Source organism: Zootermopsis nevadensis, unplaced genomic scaffold (genome assembly GCF_977971745.1).
Source record: "Zootermopsis nevadensis isolate Lab colony 2312 unplaced genomic scaffold, Znev_1.0 Znev_ptg000030l, whole genome shotgun sequence".
NCBI lineage: Eukaryota > Metazoa > Arthropoda > Insecta > Blattodea > Termopsidae > Zootermopsis > Zootermopsis nevadensis.
In genome coordinates, this window is record NW_028259162.1 from 19,135,214 (window position 1) to 19,160,029 (window position 24,816).

The 24,816-nt window shown below is 36.9% G+C and overlaps 1 protein-coding gene across 2 annotated transcripts in view; it reads left to right on the plus strand.

Moving 5' to 3' along the window:
* Window positions 1-301: 301 nt before the first annotated feature.
* Window positions 302-24,816, plus strand: part of su(f) (cleavage stimulation factor subunit su(f)) — a 42,386-nt gene continuing 17,871 nt past the window's right edge. Inside the window, exons 1-3 of one of the 2 annotated variants that reach the window (XM_022069550.2) lie at window positions 302-542; window positions 5,667-5,858; window positions 7,225-7,257. In XM_022069550.2, coding sequence (XP_021925242.1) covers window positions 519-542; window positions 5,667-5,858; window positions 7,225-7,257 — 249 coding nt within the window. In that variant the 5' untranslated portion in view covers window positions 302-518. Of the gene's footprint in view, window positions 543-5,666; window positions 5,859-7,224; window positions 7,258-10,409; window positions 12,488-24,816 lie in introns of those variants that run through there. The other variant, XM_022069551.2, reaches the window with a different exon arrangement.

The following is a 24,816-nucleotide window of genomic DNA, read 5'->3' on the forward strand; positions in this document are numbered from 1 at the left end:
ACTCAGCGTCAGATGTCATTTAAACTTTGGTTTTGACATACATACATGAAATAAACGTAAAGAACTGAACAACAAAAGGGTCTCTTTCTGAAAGAAAAGATTTTGACTTTGTGCAATATCACATATTTGTAATGAATATTATTTTTATTGTCGTCCATTAGTAATATACATTTTATTTTCATTTTTGTTATCATTCTGTGTTACGCGCATCTGGAAACGACGCTATAGTCATTAGTTTCATGCTTTCCCGACAGATGTCGGTATAGCAAAGAAACCAGGAATTTCAAATTGTTCTCGTTATGTTGGTAGTTCTGTTAATCGATTACACAAGTTCATCCAATGAAATATCGAAAATCAGGAACGTGCAAAGGGAGGCAATAGCCTGAAAAAGGAAGAGGTGTTAATGTTTGTGCTATGTGATTATTATTTTGTTCAAGCGTAAATAATTCTAGACGTTATTTCGGTGTTATTATTTAAGGAAATTAGGTGGTGGTGTTGCAGCTCTAGTGTACATCAAAATGGCAGAAGAGAAGATGGAAGTGGTAAGAATTTTATTTTGTGTCCTTTGTATTCTCCAAGCGAGTTTGAATGGCTTACGTTGAGAATTTGCAAGGTCGCAGTTTTGTAATCCATTTTATTGCACGTTACGTCGGATAAGTGTGGTAATGTTTTGAATTTGTTTTAGTATTAATATATAATATGTTGTTAGTCGTAGGACTGTAGTTTGTGATTAAAAGGGTATTTTTGTGAGACTTATTAGGCATTACTGTCGGAGCATGTTAACAAATTCCATACCGTACTTAAAAATCTGAACAAGATTTCACTTGTTTGTGATTTTGTAGTGCTAGCAACAAAAAAACCACTCAAACTTTAGGAAATGGCTAGGTTCTTTCTGCCTCTTTCCTGTTTTTCTTTCCTGATTACAGTACAAAACAAAAATTCTTCTGACATACCTAGCAAACACCCTGTTCCCTTGGCTATTACAAAATCCACTTCTCTCCCTGTTTGGGCTGGCAGCAAACCTTTTCCATAATTCATGCTGCAGTGCTATAGCATGTTTGATGCAACAGAGGATTAAAGTTGCCCACAGAAACATCAATTTCTTTATCGTTATCAGTGTATGTGATGTAGGTATAGTCCTTATGTTGTTTGTTGGTAAACTTAATATCTTCTCTCTGTTAAAAGTTAAGTGCAGTGCAGAGGTTAACGTATTTGAAATGGGTGTGTTTTGGAAATATACTCTTCCCAACAGATGTCTTTGTAAGACTACACTAGGTATATTATGCAGTGCATGGAATGAATATTCAGTTAGAGGAAATTTACTTTAAACCTGAACATACTTGCGTATTGTTCAACATACTTCATAGTGAATATCTTTGCCCTATCTCTAGAGCATGAAAAGTTAATGCACAAACCTATTCAGAGTTGGCATTATTTTATGTTTCATATTCAGTCCTGTTAACACAATATTTTCATCATATTCACAATGGGAAGGCAGTTTTCTTTTGTGGTTCTTGCACAGTGGAAGTACAGCCAGTTGATTTTGTGTTAGATTATATTTTGCAAGTTTATAGTTAATTTATCTCTTCATAGCCATCAGTAGTAAAATTCACCACAGGAAATATTGTGAGATACTCAGTTACTCTGGTAATTAAAGAGGCCAAACATATACATTACGATAAACAGATACTTCAATCAAATAATAAAATTAAAGCATTCTGGAAAATACTGAAAAATGAAACAGATAAATATTCTACAGAAGAAGTGACTCATTAATAAAGATAAATGATAATCACTCACACTCACTCTATGGTTCAGGATATTCTTTGAAAAGTCGATTGTCAAAGAAAGCCCACTTTCCTCGTGGAACCCAAAGGTTTATCACCGTATTCACAAAAGCTCGCCACCAGACTATCCTGAGATAGCTGCATCAAGTGCACTCTATCGATTCCTATCTCCCTAAAGCCCATCTTAATGTTTTCCTCCCACCTATGCCTAGGTCTTCCCAGCAGTCTCCTCCTTTCAGGCCTCCCAACCAATACCTTGTAAACACCTCTCCCATTCATGCAGCATGTCCCACCCACCCTAACAATATCAGGTGAGGAGTAAAGGCAGTGAAGATCATCATTGTGAAATTTTGTCCATGATCCATCTCCTTCCCTTTTAGGTCCTCAACACTCTGTTCTCCGAGACCCTCAGTCTATGTTCCTCCCTCAAAGTGAGAGACCAAGTTTTGCGCTCGTACAGCACAACGAGTAAAATTACACTTTGTATATTTTATTCTTTAGTTTTTTGATATGAGATGGGAGGACAAAAGATTTTCGACTGAATGACAACGAGCGTTCCCTGAATTTAATCTGCTCTTAACTTTGTCATGAATGCTATTCTGACTTGTTAATGTCATCCCCAAGTACTTGAATGTTGTCACATTTTCAAATGGTTCATTAGCTATCCTTATATTCTGGTTCTATCCTGAATTCTGTTTGTTGAGACATGATCATATACTTTGTCTTTTCTGCATTTATTTCTAGACCAACATCCCTACTAGCCCTTCAGAGTGTTTCTGTGTTCGCTTTTGTAGTATTTATAATATCGCCAAACAAATTAATATCATCAGCGTAGACCAAAAGCTGATGTGTCCAATTCATTTCTAAGCCGCCCTGATTATCTTGGACTTCCTGATGGCGTATTTTAAGGCAAAATTGAAAAGTAGTGGCAATAGTGCATTTCCCTGTGTCAGACCATTCTGAGTAGGTAGTTTATCAGAAAAGTGTTGCCCTACATGAATTTTACTAGAAGTTTTACTTACACACATTTTAATTAGCCTCACTAGCTTTCTAGGTAAAATATAAATGATAATGCAATAAATAATCCTAAATTCTTAGCAGATCATTTTAGTACCTACTATTTAACAATTATAGAAAGAATGAACAATGACACTACAACTTTATTTAAGCAATCTATGAAACCTTTCCATAAATCTTATGTCCACAACAGTAAATAAAATTAAAAGTATAATAAATTCTCTCAAATGAAATATTCATGTGGTTATGATGAAATACCAACAACTTTACTTAAAAGCTGTGTAGACTACGTAAGTGTTCCTTCAAGTTATCTTTGCAATCATTTAATGGTAGTAAGAGTTTTTACAGAATGACTTAAATATTAAAAAGTTAAGCCTGTTTATAAAAATGGTGAAGAATCATGCATATCTAACTACAGACCAGTTTCAAATATAGAAATTGTTTCTCCTGCCACCATTACTCCATTGATCCCCTTGTATTGAAAAGATCAAGAGACCTAGACCATCATGCATGAATCTAAATTACCATACTACAATGAATAATTTCAGATATTGTAATTTATTTTTAGTTTGGTTTTATTGGTTGAAGTGATTTTCAATATCAGTCCTATTATTTTCTGGTTTTAGCAGCACAGGAAACTTGGTTGAATTATTTTATTGGGTGTATAGTTCAGATTGCTGATGGACAAGGCATCCAAGATGTTGAGTATGGGGATTTTAGAATGGTGATATTAACAAGCACACTCACTGTTGTGTACAAGCAGTGCTAAGTAATTTAGATACAATTATGCACAGTCTGACAAGAGTAGTAGTGACTCTTCAGTGGTCCAGTGGCAACAGTAAATTTCCTACCTGTTACAACACTAAATCTTATGATAATTTGCAAGTACTTGGGTAAAGCGGATTAAGTCCAAATATTATAGTTGAAGTATGATTGTTCCTTTACAGCTTATAGTCATATTTCCTCTAATTTAGCGAAAGTCTCACTTCATCCTTATGTTCATGTGTAAATTGTGTAACCATATTTCTATGAATTAAAAAAACATAAACTTTCCATAATCTCCTTTCCTGTCTTCTTCTCCTCACCACATAGTCACTAAAACTCTTTCAGTAACTCATTTTCCCAAACATTTGATTTCTACAATTTTTTCAGCACCTGTTTGACCACATGGTCACAAAACTGCATGATGAATATTCACTACCTTAATTTTTTTTACGAAGCCCAACACAACCTATGTAAGTCTCTTGTGCTAGTCGTATTTCAAGTGCTTGGTAAGGAAATGTGGTACTACTGCAATGTGTGCATTAACCAAGAGCCAGTTACTGGTTTGATTGTGTACAGCCTTTGTGAAAATATTGTAATGGAATATCATCACATTGAGAAATTGAGGTATGGAATAATGCGTAGGATGAAGGAAAGAAGAATGAAGGGTGACGTGTGTAATTCGAGAAATTTTGACTCCTGCTGTAATATGAAATAAAGACTGATATTTCCAAGTAATAGTGTATGATGGTTGTTGTGCAGGACTGTATAACATAAATTCAAAGACACTGAACATTCATCCTGTACAAGGGTTTCTAAATTCCTTCAACATTCTACACAGCTTATTTGTAAAAGCCAAAGTTAATAATATTGTCACTATATTAGTGATAAAAAGTCAAAACTGAACAAAATATATCCAGCTGACTTGGCATTATAGTAGCTTACAGATATCTTCTTCTTTATTACACCGTTTCCTTTAAAGGAGGTTGGCGACATTATGAACAGAATTCTTCCATCCTTTTCTCGGACTGGGACCTGTTCATAAATGTTTTTAGAGAGGTGATACAGAAGTGGTTTGCCATTGCCTTCTTCTGTGTGTAATTGTTGGGATGCCACGGAGAAGCTGGGGAAGCCCCGGAGGAAAACTCCGTTTTGCCTAGACCACGGCCTTGCCCAACACAAATTATAAATTTGGGCACCGCCGGGAATCGAACCCGAGATCCCAGGATTACAAGGCCAGCGTTCTAACCGCTAGACCACTGCGGTAGTTTACAGATACTTCAAATAATCTTCTCAAGATTAAAGGCTTCTGAAATGTACATTAGCAAAACAGTATCATGTAAATTTATATTGTAGCACACATTAAACCTAACAACTGCATTTAAAAGTATGATGTGTTCCAGCAGATTTTTGTAATAAGGTGTGTTCACATTCAATTTTTCATTGTTTGAACACGTGATACCTGATAATAGCAATAATTGATCATATGTGTTTAGATTTTGTGTGTGTATATAATTTATTAACTTAAAATGTTGAGGTTAATTGTTGGGGAAACATTGCACTTCTATTGTTGAAAAAGTTTATTTAGTATCTGAATTGTCTAATGGACTTCCAGATTTCTGGTCACTTTTATGATCTTTCATGGAGAAAAATCCCACAATCAGATTTCTTTCATTTAAGAACCAATGGACTGAGAGATGTTGGATTTAATATATATATATGCAGTGTCGCAACTATGATTGTGATTAAATACTACAACAGCCCTATGTCGAGACTGTGGCTACTACCAGTCCCATATTATCATATTTATTTTTAGATGAAAAGGCAATTCAGAGATTCAATTTTAAGGTGAACATGAGGAAGGATTCTTCTCAATCACAAAAGAAAATGAGACATTTTACAAGAATTCTGATAATTTGTATCAGCATGTTTAAGTTATAATGGGGAGTTGCTGTTTTGTAATTAGACTTTTTATGTCGTTCATTACACTTTGTTTGACTTGAGGAGGCTCATCTGAGTATTCTCTACTGAAGAAGGACTCTATATGCACAGTTCTTTGAGGAAGGTTACATACTCCATTGAAAATTTGTTCTGTTTCAGGACTGGGGCAATGAAAAACTGCAGAAAGCTCAGAAGCAGATAGAAGAAATTCCGTATGATTTAGAGGCGTGGAGTCTCTTGATTCGAGAGGCTCAGGGCAAGTGGATTGGAGAGATGAGGCCACTGTTTGAGAAGTTGGTGTCAACCTTCCCTAGTGCAGGAAGGTACTGGAAGATATATATTGAGCAAGAGGTTAGTTACATGTTATTATTTTCATATAATGGAGTCACCTGGCTGTGACATAATTTTCATAACTCTGGCAATGCTGTAATATGTTTCATATTGATATTAGTGATATGTATCAACTGCTGATGTTGTTTATGATCAGTATGATGGTTTGATGAATATAATAAACCCCAAGTTAAGAGCAGAAAATTTTTATAGTTGGCTCCACTTTGTAAGTGTCAAATTAACTAGTCTGCTCCGCATTTGAAGCACAAAATTAACTAGTCACCTCACTTCCTGGTTATACTGCAATTGTCTGCAAAGTTCCAGAATCCCCTTCTTTTTTCCTGACTGGGTTTTCCTTCAGTGTTCCTTGGGGTTTTTTGTACCTGGTAAATTTTGATGATAATTATTTTCTGGGGTTATGTGATGGTTGAGTAGGAGCAGGGTGAGACGAGAATGGAACAGAAGGCTGAAAAAACAGGTTTTCATTTGAAAGGGAATGATGAGGTTTTCCAGCCTGTATTGAAAGACTATTCTGCACTTGGCAGTTTTCAGCTTCCTAGGTTTATTCATTACAACTTACACATTTCACTGAAGTAGTAGGGAATGATGACATACAAAGGCTGCCAGATGAACTAGTAAGGTGTGGTTTAGGTAATCTAATACCAATGATCTAGTTTTCAGACTGACTGGGACATACAGAACTTTACTCAAATGTTGTGTTGTTATCCAAAAACATGTACAATATTATTTATACTCATCCTTTACTATGCTCAGTCTCCCTTATAATTCACTCTGTTTTAAACAAAGTTACTGTACTTAGTGTTGTGGGTGGGGTGTCACGAGCCGGAGTCTGCTATGCATGTGTGGTGAAATATATCCAAGCCCGGCTCATGAGTCAAGCTCGCCGAGCCAGACTCGTAATGGATTGGCCGCTTTATTTTCAATTTCCACTGGGAATCAAACTTAGGACACATTTTCTGGAATTTTGACCTTTCTAAAATCTTTTCCTGGCCTCAGAGAGTAAGCATGCTAAATTTAGAGCTAATTGGTGTTCTCAAGCACACAATTTTTGTGTTAGATAAGAAATTCATATTCAATATAGCTTATAAGACATCCATATTCTTTTGTGTTTTCTACATTTATTGTTCATACTTACTTAATTCCGTAGTCCTGCATTGTCTTATCTCATAGTAATTTAATATAATGCAGCTTTTAAAATTCATTAAAAATTTATTCTCTTTGTAGTGTTATATAATGTACAGACAGGCTTGTTCTGTTGCATAAAATTCATAATTTAAATTGACTATGAATCTGGCAAGTATGAGGAAATATTTTACTGGCTTTTGATTTATTCTTCATATGTGACATGCATGTTCTCTTGTTACAGATGAAGGCAAGAAATTTTGAGAAAGTTGAAAAGGTATGTTTCAAGTAGCAGTAGGTCTTTCTATCACATATAATGGTAAATAAAATACATGCCTATTTTAAGACATGCTATTTTCATTCTTACCTCAGTGTGTTGACACAGCCTGGGAGGTGGCTTTCTGTGACGTAACTACAGTAGTAAAGTACATTTTTAATTTCATTTTGTCATGAATGATCATGTTATCAGAGATCATAAAATCACGAAGAATTATAGCTCATCTTGTCCCTGACCTGTATTAAACCAGCATAAGATGTAAATGTAGTAGATTTTATACTGTACTTTCTGGGGGGAAAGTTTTAATCTGATTATTCTGTCTCCCCCATTTTGTTCTTTAAAATTCACGTTGTAATAAAATCAGGAGGATGTTTTATGATGTAAGATTTGAGGTTTTCACAGCGGTGAGTATGAAGATTTCTGTCTTCTGGGTTGTTGCAGAGGTCATACTGCCTCCGTCATCAGGACGGAGGCAGTATGACCTCTGAAACGTTGGTTAACATCAACCATACTACACAGTGCAACAACCCAGAAGACAGAAATCTTCATACTCACCACTGTGAAAACCTCAAATCTTACCAAAATGTTCCTTGGAAGTTGGGAAATTTCTTGACCACTTGCATTACTATGCTTCATGGAGTGCGTTAAGTAGCTAGTTAGTTTTTGTTGCAAGCAGTATGAAGTGATCAGGTATATAAATAAACAAACAGTGTTCCCACGTTTTCAGTGGGGTTGCATTTCTACCGTAAGAAGTGTTCTAACTCAGACCCCCCTCTCTCAAATTAAAATTCTTCTGCATCCCTCAGCCCTTTAATATTGATCACATTTGCATTAGGATCATGAACTTTGATTTTCAATTATTATAAGTTTCTGTCAAAGAAAGTAGTTGTGATTTTTGTGTGTAGTAACAAGCAAGTCAGAATCGGTAATATGCATGAGGCAAATTAATCCATATGAAGTTTTCTGTAAATTTCTCAAAAGATATTTCATAATAATACAGGTGACTGAGTGTCGGTATACATGGGGATTGCATTCTTGTGAACAGCTGCATATAACGAAAATGCGTAAAACAGGAAATAACATATAACAATAACTATTTGATATTAAACTGGAGTCAGAATTCTCTGATAGGCCTAGAGAAAGTTCAACTTAGGTTACAGGCTTAAAAATTTGGTTGTGCATAGGATAATGATGTTCCTCGTAATACTGAAATATATCTTGGATATACTCTGACCTATCCAAATGGAGAAAAGAGCGAACACGTGTATAACAAGTCACCTGTCATTGCAATATTTTACACCTACAAATGATGGTTACATTCTAATATACAGTTTAAATGTTTCTATTAATTTGAAAAATTTCCTTTTATATAAATATGAGAGTCTTCTGGGCACTGAAGGAATAACAAAAAAGGGATGCGAGTATCGGGTATAGAACGAATGAAAACAAATTTTTGATATGTTTGTGGCTAGTGCTCTGAATTTCCATGTCCTTTTACAGTTCTGTTAAGACCAAAATATGCATGTCTTAAATGGTGAATGATGATTAAAAATTGGAAAGTATGGTTTCTTTGCTTGTTCGTTATCCCCCACGAATCTTGGAATGATTATAAGATGGGATAGTAGTTGCACTTGTGTATGTGTGTGTGTGAGAGACACAAGTTTGTTAACGACATTCATTAGAAGGCCACTTCCTGGGTGTTGAAGCCTTTTCTTAACCTTCCTTTCAAGGAATGAAAATCACCTAGAATCATTGTATGACTGCGTATTTGACAAGCTGTAAGGCACTCATTTCAACACAGCCTAACTGTTGAAGTTTCGTAATAGAGTTCATATTTTATTATTTTCAACAGTTTATTATCTTTCACGTTTGTGGAAAGCAAACCACGAAAGAAGTTTTAATTCAGAAACTTGCAATTTTTCCCCTGTTTGTCGTGATGCTGCGTAGGTAAAATATGTATTCTTTTAGAAGGTCGACTAGATTTTATGAATAGTTTCAGGTAAGTAAAACATGTGACCCTGATAATATTGAATGACTTTCAATCCTCAATTTACCAGTAACAAATTTAAGCATTGGCACATTGTGGATGAAATAGATTTTATAACTTGGTTTCATTTGTTTCCTGGAGTAAATTCTCTGAAAACTGCAGAAAGTGGTTTGAGAAATGATGCTTTCGAGATCTTTTCAGTTTGAATTTTACTTCCCAGCAATATTCAGAGAGCTTGGGATATCTTCAAGCGTTAGATATCTGTATATGTTTAGAATTACCTCTATTTTTGTAGATGGAGATCTGATGTTGGCTAGAGCCTTCTTCCTTCCTCTTTGACAGATTTAAAGTTAGTCAGTTCTTGACTTTGTGACATTTTCACTTAATTGACTGCCTTATGGTTTGTCAACTTCAGTGTGTGTGGTTGTGTAATTGTCTCCACGTGTACTACTAGAGGTGGGATATCTTGAAACATCACAGACTGTTAAGTCGCATGAAGTCATTGTGGCAAAATATGACTGCTGTACTTCATAATATCTTATTAAGTTTGCATATTCTGTTTGGTATATCGTAGAACAAATTTAATTTGTTTGAGATGTGTATTCCTCAGAAAGAATTTAGTGTTCCCGTCTGAAGTAAAATTTGTTTGGTAGCAAGCAACAGGCAACAGTTGTCAGGTGTTTTATTAAAATTAAATAATATGTGAGACTTCTACACCCATTATATGAAGCAACATGTTGAAAGTGAAACATTTTGCCTTTTATTGACATGCAATAGAGAACCAGTCTCCAATTCTGTCAGTTCACTAGCAGGGAAATGGTTAACCATAATTTGTCTACATTTGCATTTAACACTGCTGTAGATCATGGTCACATGAAGAGTTGACAGTTTGTGGGCACTGACAAATGTAGAGAACAGTTTGATTTAATTCTTTGCATAGATTTTGCTAAATATAAATCTTTCTCTTAGTGGCAGTGATTATGAAACTTTGCATAATTGTTGATAATTTGAAGATTTCTGTCTTCTGGGTTGTTGCACTGTGTAGTCTGGTCGATGCTAACCAAAGTTTCAGAGGTCATACTGCCTCCGTCATCAGGGTGATGACGGAGGCAGTATGACCTCTGAAACGTTGGCTAACATCGACCAGACTACACAGTGCAACAACCCAGAAGACGGAAATCTTCATACTCACCGCTTTGAAAACCTCAAATCTTACACTGTTGATAATTTCTTGGAGAGAAAGTGAATTATAATCTCTTACAAAAGTTTAAAATGTATCTGTGTCTATTTACCTTTAAATCTGTAAATATCAGTCAGTATATAATTATATCATTATATAATTTTCTCACAGATGTCCATGATTAATGACAATAAATAGTTGGTTATTAGTTTTGTTTTGTATTAAAATTTTAAACTGTCTAAAATCAGAATACATAGTTATTTTAAACTGCAAAAGATAATGTCTCTTTCTGCCTTCCCTTTGTTGATGGATTTATTTAATTCTGGGGTTTCTTAATCCAAATAAGGTATAAAGTCCACATTTCATTTACATTTCACTTGGACTAGCAGTTCAAGAACTTGGTAGGGTATTATTAACTGTTTTATGTGGAATAAGTATGACTTTGTTATTATGATTATGCAGTTATATTTTGTTTTATAGTGATTTTAAGTTTAGATCTTGTGAAAAGTCGATTACTGAAAATAAAAATTCTTGCCCTCGTAGATAATGTCACACAGAACTTTGAGGAAATGTTTTTGCAGACAACATAACAGAATACACAGTTTACTACGTTACAGACTATGAATGTTGTGACTGATTTCACCATATCCTGTCTCAAAAGTCTTGATTTACTTGCATTAAGATGATGGGATCGTTTATTATCAGATCCCCAACTAGAAGTCCTTACTAGAGTATTTATTCATTCTGTACCCATTGGTTGTAATAAAGTTTCTGCTTCAGAATATCTAAGGGTTGCAGGAGGATTTGTAACTGGAAAGTCAGACTAACCTGACTTCTGTTCACACTAGTTAATTAAGTTTACTGATAATTTTCTCATACGGTTTATGTATTATATGGACTGTGTCTTGTGAAAATTTCACAGTGCATTGTTATGCTATATTTTGAAACAGGAAATTTTAAATGAAGCTAGATTTATGGTATTCATCATTGTTGTGTTGGACCTGATATTTATTCTGATGCATTATTGAAGAAATTTCTTATTTGTATATGTCTTAATGTAAGTTAGTTGTGCATTCAGGAAAATTTTTTGTCTCAGGTTTTATGTAAGAATAAGACAAATAGTTGAGATGCACTTGATATTGAGAATGTTGATAGTGGTGGAAGGGTAGGCCTTATGGTTTTGAAATTATGAATCTGGTAATTGGTTGGATATTTTTAGACAATTTCTCAAGCAAAAATTTGCTGTGGCCAAGTCACAAAGAAGGAATTCGCTGTAGCCACATTAAGTTTACAATAACATTTTGAAGTTTGTATTCCAAAGTACATAATGACCTTGGTTATATACATGTAAAATAAACACTGAAGTTACTTACAGTGTTAATGTTATAAAAATCCCAGGATATTTTATATATATTATATATATTTATATATATATTTTATATTATATGTTATATTTGGTTACTTTGTGACTCTCTTCATATTATTCATTAAAAGATCTAGTATCCAATCTTTAGAAATGCTATTTGAGATGATTCAGAAGCAACTTGGTTTTGGCATAATTCCAAATGGAATATTTATAGGGAGTTGACTTCACTTTCCAGTTACATTTTGGCATCTTCCCAACAATGTTGGGATTAAAGCATTTTGAATTTTGAAATTTTTTTAAAGGAGAAATTACTTGGTTTTGTGTTTTGCATGTTAGATTTTAAGTGGCGTTTGAAACGGCAGTTAGCATGTGTAAATTTCGTTTGAATTGAACATTTGTAGAGGCAAATATTTCAGCTATTTTGCATCAGCGTACTATCAAAATTTTGCGGCAATATAGTGTTAAAATGTTGAATTCCGAATACATATTGACCACACTCAGGTGTGAAATGTTTGATTGCATTTTTTATGCAACTACTTACCATCACAAGAAAGAAGATTTGAGCCGTGTTGGTAAGTGATTACATTTTTTTATTCTTGTGTTACATTTTTGTGGAACTGATATGTTCAAGAGGTGTGATAATAATTGAATTTATTCTTTTACAGGTTAATTTATCTGCACATAATTTTAGTGGAAGGTACATTATATACTGATTCTAAACCTTTGTAAAATAAAATACATTAAGTTATTTCTTGTAAAGAGGTGGTTTAATGTGGCAAATTAGAAATTGGATTTATAAGTGATTGTAGAACATAAAATATTACTTTTTAAACTGGAATTGTTAATTTCATTTCATGGAAACATTTATTTATCACTAAGATCTTGGGATTCTCAAGTTTAAAACTAGTGTACAGGTTACACCAACTCCTTATTTCATATTCCTTGAAAGCTGTAAAGAGAATGTAATTGAATTTCCATTTCATTTGAAGGTAGCAATTAGGTTATGGTAGTCTAAGGCAGTGGTATACAACCTGGGGTACGCGTACCCCCGGGGGTACGTGAAATTTAAAAAAATATTTATATATGTTAAGATTTCTGTCTTCTGGGTTGGTGCGCTGTGTAGTCTGGTCGATGTTTACCAACATTTCTGAGGTCATACTGCCTCCGTCATCAGGGCGATGAGTATGAAGATTTCTGTCTTCTGGGTTGCTCCGCTATGTAGTCTGGTCGATGTTAACCAACGTTTCAGAGGTCATACTGCCTCCGTCATCATGACGATGAGTATGAAGATTTCTGTCTTCTGGGTTGTTGCACTGTGTAGTCTGGTCGATGTTTACCAACGTTTCTGAGGTCATACTGCCTCCGTCATCAGGGCGATAAATATACAGCGCAACAACCCAGAAGACAGAAATCTTCATACTCACCGCTGTGAAAACCTCAAATCTTACATATATATATTATTTTATGATAAACACTGAATAATAAGTAATGTAATTTATTTAATTTATTTTAGATGTAGATTATATACTATGTATAACTTGAATTATACACCAACAACTTTGGGGGTACAAAGTTGAAGAGAAATTATATCTGGGGGTACGCGAACAAAAAAGGCTGAATACCACTGGTCTAAGGTAATACATATGTGCATAATAGTAAAAGGAGTTACATATACATTTTTTATTTATTTAACAAAATTAACAGTTCTTTCAAATGAACTAATTGGGATGAACATGCATTGTAATGGGAAAGAGAAAGTGATACCGTACGATAATAACAGGACGTCACTTACTGAAAAATAAGTGTTAACTCTCGTACCGGGGCAGATGACCGAGAGTTATGGCATAGTGTGCTTTCCATGTAATGAAAGTTCATTATATGTTTAAATTGCATTAATGTGCAGATTGATTAACTGGAACATTCATAAAACAAAGATTTGGTGTATTATTTCCTGTTTTGACAACCCTAACCTGCTCAGAAATATTTATATGTGAGGTCTGACAATTAAATTATGGACTGGTGAGTTGTTGTTTTGTTTTTGTTTTTTAAAAAGTTTTGGAATGTTTAATGGCAGTGCATTCATCAAGTAAAATAATGTCTGAAGTTGGACGAGTGGAGTTTGTATCATAATAAAGGCCATTCCGACACTTTTCTTTTGGTAAAGTTATTTTTGGTCAAAAAATAACACTGAAGATTTAATGCTGTATGAATTTATAACAAAATTTTGATAGGGTTCCATTTTTAGAATATGATTTCCAGGTACATTTATGTGCATGTATAAAGTCAGAAAATGAATATTGTTTCAAAGATGACCACACTCAATAAATGTTAGTGACTATATATATGGATTTTCTAGTTCTTTTTCGTAATTGGTCCAGTTATTTAAATGTCAGACTGTACATTTCGTGTTTAGAAGCTCTTAACTCTTTCAGTGGTATGGATAAAGCCTTCTGACTACGTGAATAGAAAAGATAAGAATTCTGGATGGAATTCTTATGACACATCTGAAGAGTGCTGAGTTCTATGTTTTGAGATCTTCCATAGAGGGAGTTGGAGGGAACTTGTATTAATATTGACAGTGAGTTTAAAGGCAGAAAAGTAAGATATTTGTAAATGTAAAGGCAGATGAGGGTCCCGCGCCGTAGCCGCGCGGTCTGAGGCGTCATGCTTCGGACCGGCGATACGGAATGTTCGCTGGTTCGAGTCTCGGGGGAGAAGAAATTTTCTCGTGAGCTTTCGACCAGTGTATGGGACCGGTGCCAACCCAGCATCGTGAGGAAATTGGGGAGCTACGATGAGTTGCGTAATCCGGTCAGGAAAGCTAGCAATGGCTGGGGGTTCGTAGTGCTGACCATACGTCATCCTATATCTGGTTGGATGATCGTGAACGTGAGGCCAGCAGCCTGCTAGTCGGCTTTGGCTCTCAGAGGGCTGTTACGCCACGGATTTAATTTTTTAAAGGCAAATGAGGGGTGGTCCTCCAGCTTGGGGGGTTGGGTGTGAGGCGAACAACATTTCGCTGTAAAAAAAACTCGTTACAAAATTTTTTACCAAGCCTCAGAACTGGACAGTTAATAAGGAATATTGTAGGGTTGGGAACTATGGATTACTTTTATATGATCTGATTCATTTGGACTGGGTCTTTGTTGTGATTTAGGCCTAAAGCACCCGTTCTTTTCTGTCCTTGTTAAGTGAAGTATAGAAATTCTTCCCCAAGAGATGCCTGTTGAGCCTTTCTTAGAAAATAAAATCCCGTGTTAGTGATTTGTACCAGTAACTGGCCTAAATTATTTTAAAGTTTAATAAATGGTTTTTCTCAAGTGTTATTTGAAAAAGTTACACTAAGTTTCACGAAATAATGTACACGGGAAGAAATTGTTTAATTATCTCGAAAATAGTAAAGTTGTGAAAAACTATATTGAAAGTTCTAACAGATGAAACGGGATTTGAGATTCTCGTGGCGACAAATATTAATATAAAGATGACTGGCTGCCTTCTGGGTTGTAGTGCTGTAGCCTGGTAGAAGTTTACTGATGATGGAGGCAAGTAGCCGTGAAACGTCGATAAAATTCTACCTTATTACATGGTGCTACAACCCTGAAGACAACCAACTTAGAGTAAAGAAACGTGTTGAACAAAACTTATCAGGAAAGTGATCATCCCCCATGATTAAAGGTAGAGTTGTATAGTTGCTGAATGATTGGATTTTAACAGAAAATTATTGGGAGAATGATTTAGTTTGATGAAACATTATCCTATACATTTTCTGGATCCCCTCAGAGTGATAAGAGAGGGGGATTTGGGTGAGGTTGAAGAAGATATTTGCAGAGAATAATCACACTGCCAGCCTTTACCGGAAGCCTTCATATTTTAGGCATGTTCATTTGTGATTGATATATCTCTGTTTCATAGATAACCAAATTTTTCTGTCGTATGTTTATTGGCTAATACGCTGAACGGTAAAAAGAGGTTATTTTTACTACAGATCTTAAGTGATTATGCATTAAGAACCTTAACATGTATGATACGAGGTGCGATCGGAAAGTTTCAAGACTGTGTCAATAGAGGGCGAACCGGATGTTGTACGAGCTTCTGCCGCTAGGGGGTGCGGCCTACATTCATAGTGAATCAGTGTGCCAGCCGGCATCATCGAATTAGCATTTGTTTCTTAGTTACGGGCGTTTTGGTAGTGCATTACACCGACCCTCCTGCGATTTCGGAATGGCGTGTGCATCAAATTTTGCCAAAGACTCGCGAAAACGGCTACGGAAACCTATGAAATGCTAAAGCAAGCATTTGGGGAGTCCGCAATGGGTCGTGCACAAACTTTTGTGTGGCATTCACGTTTTAAAAATGGCCGAACCTCTGTCGATGATGACGAGCGTTCTGGACGACCATCTTCGAGCACAATGCCCGAAAATGTTACGAAGATTCGGCAGGCCATTCACGAAGATCGACGTCGTACCATCAACGACTTGTGCGACATTGTTGGGATACGCTATGGGACCTGTCAGCTGATTCTAAAGGAAGAACTCCACATGCGACGCATCCTGTCTGAGGACCAGAAGCAGAATCGACTTCTCGTTTGTGAGGAGCTCAAAGATCTTGCAAGAACCGACCCCAACTTCCTTTCTAAGCTCCGTGTGACTTCTTCCTCTTCCCAAAGATGAAAATTCAGCTAAAGGGAAGACGATTTGAGACGATAGAAGAGATTCAGGCAGAATCGCAGATGGTGCTTGACAGGCTGACAAAGAAAGATTTCCAGGGATGCTTCCAGGCTTGGCAGCGGCGCTGGGATCGTTGTGTTCACTCCCAGGGGAACTACTTCGAGGGTGATGGATGAATTTAATACCTGAGATAAGTGTACGGGTTTTTATAGGCGCAGTCTTGAAACTTTCCGATCGCACCTCGTATGTCTTCGAAGTGGCCGTGTATTTGAGTAGAATAATTATGCAAGTAATTTTTGCAGACATGTTTAGAAAGTGTACTTTATGTTTTTAGTGTGATTCTACACCTCAAAAATATTTTCTTTATGAGCAGTTCTTGAAGTATCAGAAGTTGGGGTGGGATATTTTACTTGTTTAGGAGACCAGCAGACTATTATGAAACCTTAAGTGTTCCTGAAACCATCATTTAAGGTTCCTTAGGATTATACTAAAGTCTTAACATCCCTTTTTACTCGTAGCCCTTAGAGTCATCAAGTTTGTGTGCCACAGGTTATTTAATTATGATGGATCAACTGCAGAGCTTACGTAGTTTTGAATGTGTAGTCATGAATCATGAGAAAGGAAAAATTTCGAAGGAAATAAGAGGTACTGAAATGTATATGTTTCAGAAGACATGTTGAGTGAGGAAACAGCTTCGATATTTCACAAAGTGCCTGAGACCTGCTGTAACTTCTTTCGGTCAGGAAATTGAACCGCATATTCTGCAAGATTTACTCTTTCCGCCACCCCCCCGTTTGGGTAGCCCGTGGCAAAACACAGTAGCTCGCAATGCGCAGTTGTGATGGACCGTTAATAAATCTAATTTAATTCTAACAGTGTACACACATACCTGCGTGATGAAGCTTATGAAACCGGAAACCACTCAATGTAATAAAACGAACGTGTTTTCCGTGACAACGATTAATAATGAGATATTACTCTTATATACGTCGAACCCTGCTATTCACTAGTTACAATTCTCACAGCCTTTGTTCGTATGATGTATTTTATTAGTGTTCAAGCTGTTCTTGGAATAGCTGAGTTAATAGTTACCGGCTGCCACCACGTACAGACTGGAAAAGTGTCCCATTAAGTCACCTTTTCCGAGGGAAAAAGTTAAGTCCCCACGCTTATTTAAGCGCCATGTCGTGAAGATGTGTAAATGGAGGTATAACTTCACATTTCAGATCGCGCCCCTTGACCGAAGTGAAACATTGGTCGTCTAGACCAGTGGTATTCAAACTTTTTTGTTCGCGTACCCCCAGATATAATTTCTCTTCAACTTTGTACCCCCAAAGTTGTTGGTGTATAATTCAAGTTATACATAGTATATAATCTACATCTAAAATAAATTAAATAAATTACATTACTGATTATTCAGTGTTATCATAAAATAATATATTCTTTTAAAATTTCACATACCCCCTAAGATGTCTTCGCGTACCCCCAGATATAATTTCTCTTCAACTTTGTACCCCCAAAGTTGTTGGTGTATAATTCAAGTTATACATAGTATATAATCTACATCTAAAATAAATTAAATAAATTACATTACTGATTATTCAGTGTTATCATAAAATAATATATTCTTTTAAAATTTCACATACCCCCTAAGGTGTCTTCGCGTACCCCCAGATATAATTTCTCTTCAACTTTGTACCCACAAAGTTGTTGGTGTATAATTCAAGTTATACATAGTATAAAATCTACATCTAAAATAAATTAAATAAATTGCATTACTGATTATTCAGTGTTATCATAAAATAATATTTTTTTTTTAAATTTCACGTACCCCATAAGATGTCTTCGCGTACCCCCAAAGTTGTTGGTGTATAATTCAAGTTATACATAGTATATAATCTACATCTAAAATAAATTACTGATTATTCAGTGTTTACCATAAGATAATATATTTTTTTTTTTAAATTTCACATACCCCCTAAGATGTCTTCGCGTATCACAGGTTGAAGATCACTGGTCTAGACCACAGCCTAGCAACACTGAGCTGACGTGTCTCTTCGTCTGTGTGGATACAGGGGTTAAATGAGCGGAAGAGTAATTGTTACCACCCACCCCTATCTAGTGCTGAGGTTAAAATGTATGAAGCTGTATTTTCCCTACCCCACATCTTTGTGGTAAGTTGATAACCCTTTGAAGCAGAAGATTGTCTGAATAGCATTCAGTAAATTAGTCCGTACCGCAAAGAAACCACAGCACTTCCCCTAATGTAAAGATAAACTGGTTTGAGGAAATAAACTTCGTTTGTCGTGAGAATCATACGAAATGATGCACTGTTCAACGCTACTCCTTCGTATGATTTGAATGTCCAAATGGCTTGAGTGTATAACAGAGTTTCTCGTTGTGGGGTTTAAAAGGTTGACAGCTGAAGTAGTCTCTGGTAGGTCTTAATCGTCGTGGCCTCAGAGTAGGGAAGGTGTCAAATTACGAGATGATCTCATAACGTCCTTTTGCTCAAGTCGGTGTGGAGCGAATTTTGTAATAAACTGTACATTCACACGTTTTAGTCAAAAAAAAAGGGCCCTATGTTGACTTCCGTAATTCATCATCGCGAGACGAAACTTTATGATGTGCCATCGTGTGTCTTTGACAAATTACGGTGTGTCGCTGGTAAAGAAAAGGTTTCTGAATGAAGTTTCTCCCAAGGGAAAAAATTATATAATTCAGTTTGGTTCCCGTGTTAGAGTTTGCCAAGAGCAGAGGTCTTGTGACAGGCGACTAGTGAAAATTAAAATAAATAACACATAATCGATATAAACACTCTGGTATCGAGTGTGCTTAGAGGAGACTTTTATGCTGAAAATGACCAAAAAATCTGCATATTTTATTTTCAGAAATCACGCAAATTATAATGTAATGGCAGTCCTGATAATAATGTGTAATGCAAGTGGAATATTTTTGCGTGTTGTCTTGTATGGGTGCGAAACATGGTCTCTCACTCTGAGGCAGGAACACAGATTGCAGGTGTTTGAGAACAGGGTGTTGAGGAGGATATTTGGGCCTAAGAGAGAAGACGATGTACGGAGAAAACTGCATAATGACGAGCTTAAAAATCTGTACTCCTCCCCCAGTATTGTCAGGGTGATTAAGTCGAGAAAAATGAGATGGGCGAGGCATGTAGCGCGCATGGATGGGACAAGATGGTACTGGTTGGGAAACCTGAGGGGAAGAGACCACTGGGGAGACCTGGACGTAGATGGGAGGATAATCTCAGGCGGGATCTATGAGAGATACGAGTTGAAGGAGACTGGATTTTGTTGGCCCAGGACAGGGTCCGGTGGAGGACTTTGGTTAATTCGGTGATGAACCTTCGGGTTCGGTAAGCCATCTGGTTGGTTGGGTCCACTATTTGGGAAGCCTGAGGGGAAGAGACCTCTGGGGAGACCTAGACGTAGATGGTAGGATAATCTCAGGCGGGATCTATGGGAGATAGGAGTTGAAGGAAACTGGATTTTGTTCGCCCAGGACAGGGTCCGGTTTAAGGGCTTTGGTTAATTCGGTGATGAACCTTCGGGTTCTGTAAGCCATCTAGTTAGTGGAATATGTGTCCAGCATGCTAACCCATGAGCTAAATTGAATTTTGGTGTGTTAGAAACTTATGCTACCCTATATATAAAATTAACAACACAATATTTGTAGGACTACGTGCCCGAGACTCCTTGTTTCTATATTAACGATTTAAACATGGGGATAGTGCGATATTTTGAGGTTTTAAGTGGCAATCTATAGTAGACGAAATTGTGTAAATAAATGAATGAATTGTGTAATTACTCTCGTGTTTCCACGCCTCTTTCTGACAGCTCGTATCGAACTTCGCGGTTCGACAGTTTTCACGTCTGCGGATTTCTCTGTAGATTCCGAGTCTGGCTAACTGACGTCGTTTTGGTGGTTTTCCTGCCCCCCCCCCCCCCTCCAGGCAGCTTTTCAAATTACACCTTAAAACGGAAAATGACTTCTTCTTTCTTCAACCCAACCCTTCCAACCCTTCAGTTGTTTGACTAAGTACGTCATCATCGTGTAACTGTCAAGGATTTTGGGCCCTGTGACCCGTCTCGGGTTCGATTCCCGGCAGTGCCCGAATTTATAACTTGTGTTGGGCAAGGCCGTGGTCTAGGCATCACGGAGTTTTCCTCTGGGGGCTTCCCCGGTTCCTCCGTGGCATCCCAACAATTACTCCATTCACACACAGAAGAAGGCAATGGCAAACCACTTCTGGATCATCTGCCAAGAACGTATATGAACAGGTCCCAGTCCGAGAAAAGGATGGAAGGATCCTGTTCATATGGACCTGTCGACAGACAGAACACTAAATAATAATAAGATGAGGTGGTCTAGCGGTTAGAACGCTGGCCTTGTAATCCTGGGGTCTCGGGTTCGATTCCCGGCGGTGCCCGAATTTATAACTTGTGTTGGGCAAGGCCGTGGTCTAGGCAACACGGAGTTTTCCTCCGGGGGCTTCCCCGGTTTCTCCGTGGCATCCCAACAATTACTCCATTCACACACAAGGCAATGGCAAACCACTTCTGGATCATCTGCCAAGAACGTATATGAACAGGTCCCAGTCCGAGAAAAGGATGGAAGGATCCTGTTCATATGAACCTCTCGTCAGACAGAACACTAAATAAAATAATAAAATAATCTGTCATTGCCCATTTTTCGTATATGCGAGCCCGCTCGAGTATCGGTAATGCGACAAACTTTAATTCGATGAATCGTCGCCCTGATGATGGAGGCAATAATCACCTCTGTAACGTCGGTCGATTGCTTGCAGACTACAAGGCGCCAGGCACTGACGTTCATAACATAATTGTTTGGGTTTTCGTCGGTAATTCGTTATGCACAATCCTCTTCTTGTATGTGACGTCACGCAACTTTTAAGTCATTAATTAAGAAAGGGGTATACGAGTCGTACCTCAGTCTCCAGACAAGTACTGTTTAGGGTCTTTAAATAAGTATTCGTTGCTTCCTTTCGAACTCACCGTGTGACAATTCAGTGGATCAATAGCATTGGTATGTAAATGCAGAAATCAAGACTCGGATCATCCGTTATAATTCTTTTCACGAGATGATAAAGTTGCGTCATATTGTGATAAATATATATTTGTTTAAATCTTGTCAGTCTAATCACAATAAAATTCCTATTAAATATTAAAATATTACTATAATTAACATTTAAATATTTAAAATATATTAAAATGATGTTCTCTATCGAAATGTTCGATTTACATTAGATCATCACTTTTTTACACGACATGTTTCGGTTGTAAAAGAACCATTTTCAGGTTTTTCACGAATAAAGTGACGTGAACTCTTGAGGTTGATACGGCATTGTAAAAAAATAACGAAATAAACATCTCAGTTTTCGCGTTGTTTGAATAATTTGAATTTTTAGTTTTCAAAGCATGCATGATAACTTTCTTAATGAATTTGCGCAGTTTGATTCATGTATTGTTATTTTAAGGTCGCCACTTTGCAAAATGACACATGTGATTTTGTCTGGAAATAAGAGTTGGAATACGACAGTTCGGCTAGTAATAAACATTTCCTCCTTTTTGGAACGAAAGGTTCGTTACTGAACTGGGTAGGTCAGTCAGTATAGTGACTGACTACGAACTGGGAGGCCGGGGTTCGATCACCGGCAGGGGACTAGCATTGGCTCTGGGGCCCACCAATGGGGTAACTGCGTCTTTTCCCGGGGTGTGACCACTCACCCCTATCTAGAGCCGAGGTTAAGAATAAGTAGAAACTATACCACCTCTCCCCCCAAGTGCCTACATGGCGAAAAGCAGGACAGATTTACCTTTTAATCCCTATCTATACCTAGGTATTCAAAAGTCGTTCTCTTTCCTTCAGGTTTTTGGACTAACATTTTGTGATTGGCAGTAGAAATACGTCGTCATGAATTCCACGGAATCTACCTTGCATTTATTGTTTTGTGAACCACAGGATGACCTACCTTTCTGACCATCCAAGATCCAAACTCCGCCCTGAAGATGGCGATGTTCCTTGCTAGTAACCGCTTTCAAAGACCACATTCAACATGAATGGTGAATTTAATTATGAAGATTTTATGGCAATGTCATAGCTGATTTGTATATTTATGTCATAGGGTGATTCTAAAGTCCTTACGCGTCTGTAAGAACAGGGAAATGTTTCTCGTGGTGAACTTGCGGTTTTAACACGACACAACTGGCTGAAGAAAGGATGTGGCCAAGGTAATACAGTCACGTGACGTGCTTTTGAATCACTTTCAACTTTAACACTTGTTCTTAGAAGTGCATATGAACTTTTAAATTGTCCTGTGTAAACTACAGGTCTGCTTTGTCTTTATTAGTCTTTTCAGACACTCAAATCATTGAATAAAAATTTCCTTGGATATTATCCATCGTCTAGTAAATATAAAACGTAAAACGACGTTTCGGAGATGGGGCTCTATCTCCGTCTTCAGGTTCCTACACAGTTGGGCCCACTAGATAGAGCTAATCCCTATCTCCGGACCTTGAATAAACATTTTCTTGGATATTATCCATCGTCTAGTAAATATAAAACGTAAAACGACGTTTCGGAGATGGGACTCTATCTCCGTCTTCAGGTTCCTACACAGTTGGGCCCACTTGATAGAGCTAATCCCTATCTCCGGACCTTGAATAAAAATTTTCTTGGATATTATCCATCGTCTAGTAAATATAAAACGTAAAACGACGTTTCGGAGATGGGACTCTATCTCCGTCTTCAGGTTCCTACACAGTTGGGCCCACTAGATAGAGCTAATCCCTATCTCCGGACCTTGAATAAAAATTTTCTTGGATATTATCCATCGTCTAGTAAATATAAAACGTAAAACGACGTTTCGGAGATGGGACTCTATCTCCGTCTTCAGGTTCCTACACAGTTGGGCCCACTAGATAGAGCTAATCCCTATCTCCGGAGATAGGGATTAGCTCTATCTCATCTCCGAAACGTCGTTTTACGTTTTATATTTACTAGACGATGGATAATATCCAAGGAAATTTTTATTCAATTGACTCTTCACCATCGTCAAGAAGTTTTAGATTTGAAATACTCAAATCATTCCTCGAAATTTCGTTCTGAATACGCCATTGGACGAGTATATCAACATCACCTCGGACGATAGACAATGCCAAACGTATGATTCAGTAACTTCCATAGACTTTTAGGTAATTGGTGAATCATTTCCGTTTTTATCTCTTACAAAGTTCGTTTTTTGTCCTTTTGGAATTATTTTCGTCTACTGGTTCAACAAAAGAGAGATGAAATATGACAATAAAAGACTCGGTCATTATTTGCGAATTACCATGAGAACAGTGGGACGTAGCGTAATTAGTAATTAGTAAAGGAGTTGCAATGTTGTTTTCGTAAAAGTTTGTGGGATTAACAGAAAAGGAATTTCATTGTGATGAAGTTCGTTTTTGTTATGTTTTATAATGAACCTGGTTTGAACGCTCTCTTCCTGATCTCCGAAGGTTACAGCGTATAGATGTAATGCAAGTATGGCACAAGTGCCGAAGAACTGGAAATAGGCATGCTGAGGTTAAGTTACTTCACTGTGAGTAATTAAGCTCAACGCTACGAGGACTTGTTAATGTGCTTGATTAAGCACAGATTGTCGGGGAAATAACCTCAGGCATCTATTTAGGACACTTGGTGATCCTCAATCTGGACATTGAAGAAGAGAGAAAGTCTTTGCTTCTGTTGGGAATCGAACATAGCCAGTCCCTATACTGACAGCTACCTCGGTTCTGAACTTAAATTTTGGGCCCCTCACACACTGAAATTGAGCTTTCGAAATGCACCCAGAACGTGGGCGTTTGTGTGTCAGTGTTAAGCTGTTCCGCGTCCAAGAAGTTAGCATTCTTGAGTAAGGATTTGGAATTCAACCTGGGGTACGCGTACCCCCGGGGGTACGTGAAATTTAAAAAAATATATATTATTTTATGATAAACACTGAATAATAAGTAATGCAATTTATTTAATTTATTTTAGCTGTAGATTATATACTATGTATAACTTGAATTATACACCAACAACTTTGGGGGTACAAAGTTGAAGAGAAATTATATCTGGGGGTACGTGAAATTTAAAAAAAAAGTTATTTTATGATAAACACTGAATAATAAGTAATGCAATTTATTTAATTTATTTTAGCTGTAGATTATATACTATGTATAACTTGAATTATGCACCAACAACTTTGGGGGTACAAAGTTGAAGAGAAATTATATCTGGGGGTACACGAACAGAAAAGGTTGAATACTACTGCGATAGACGATATGTCGACCTT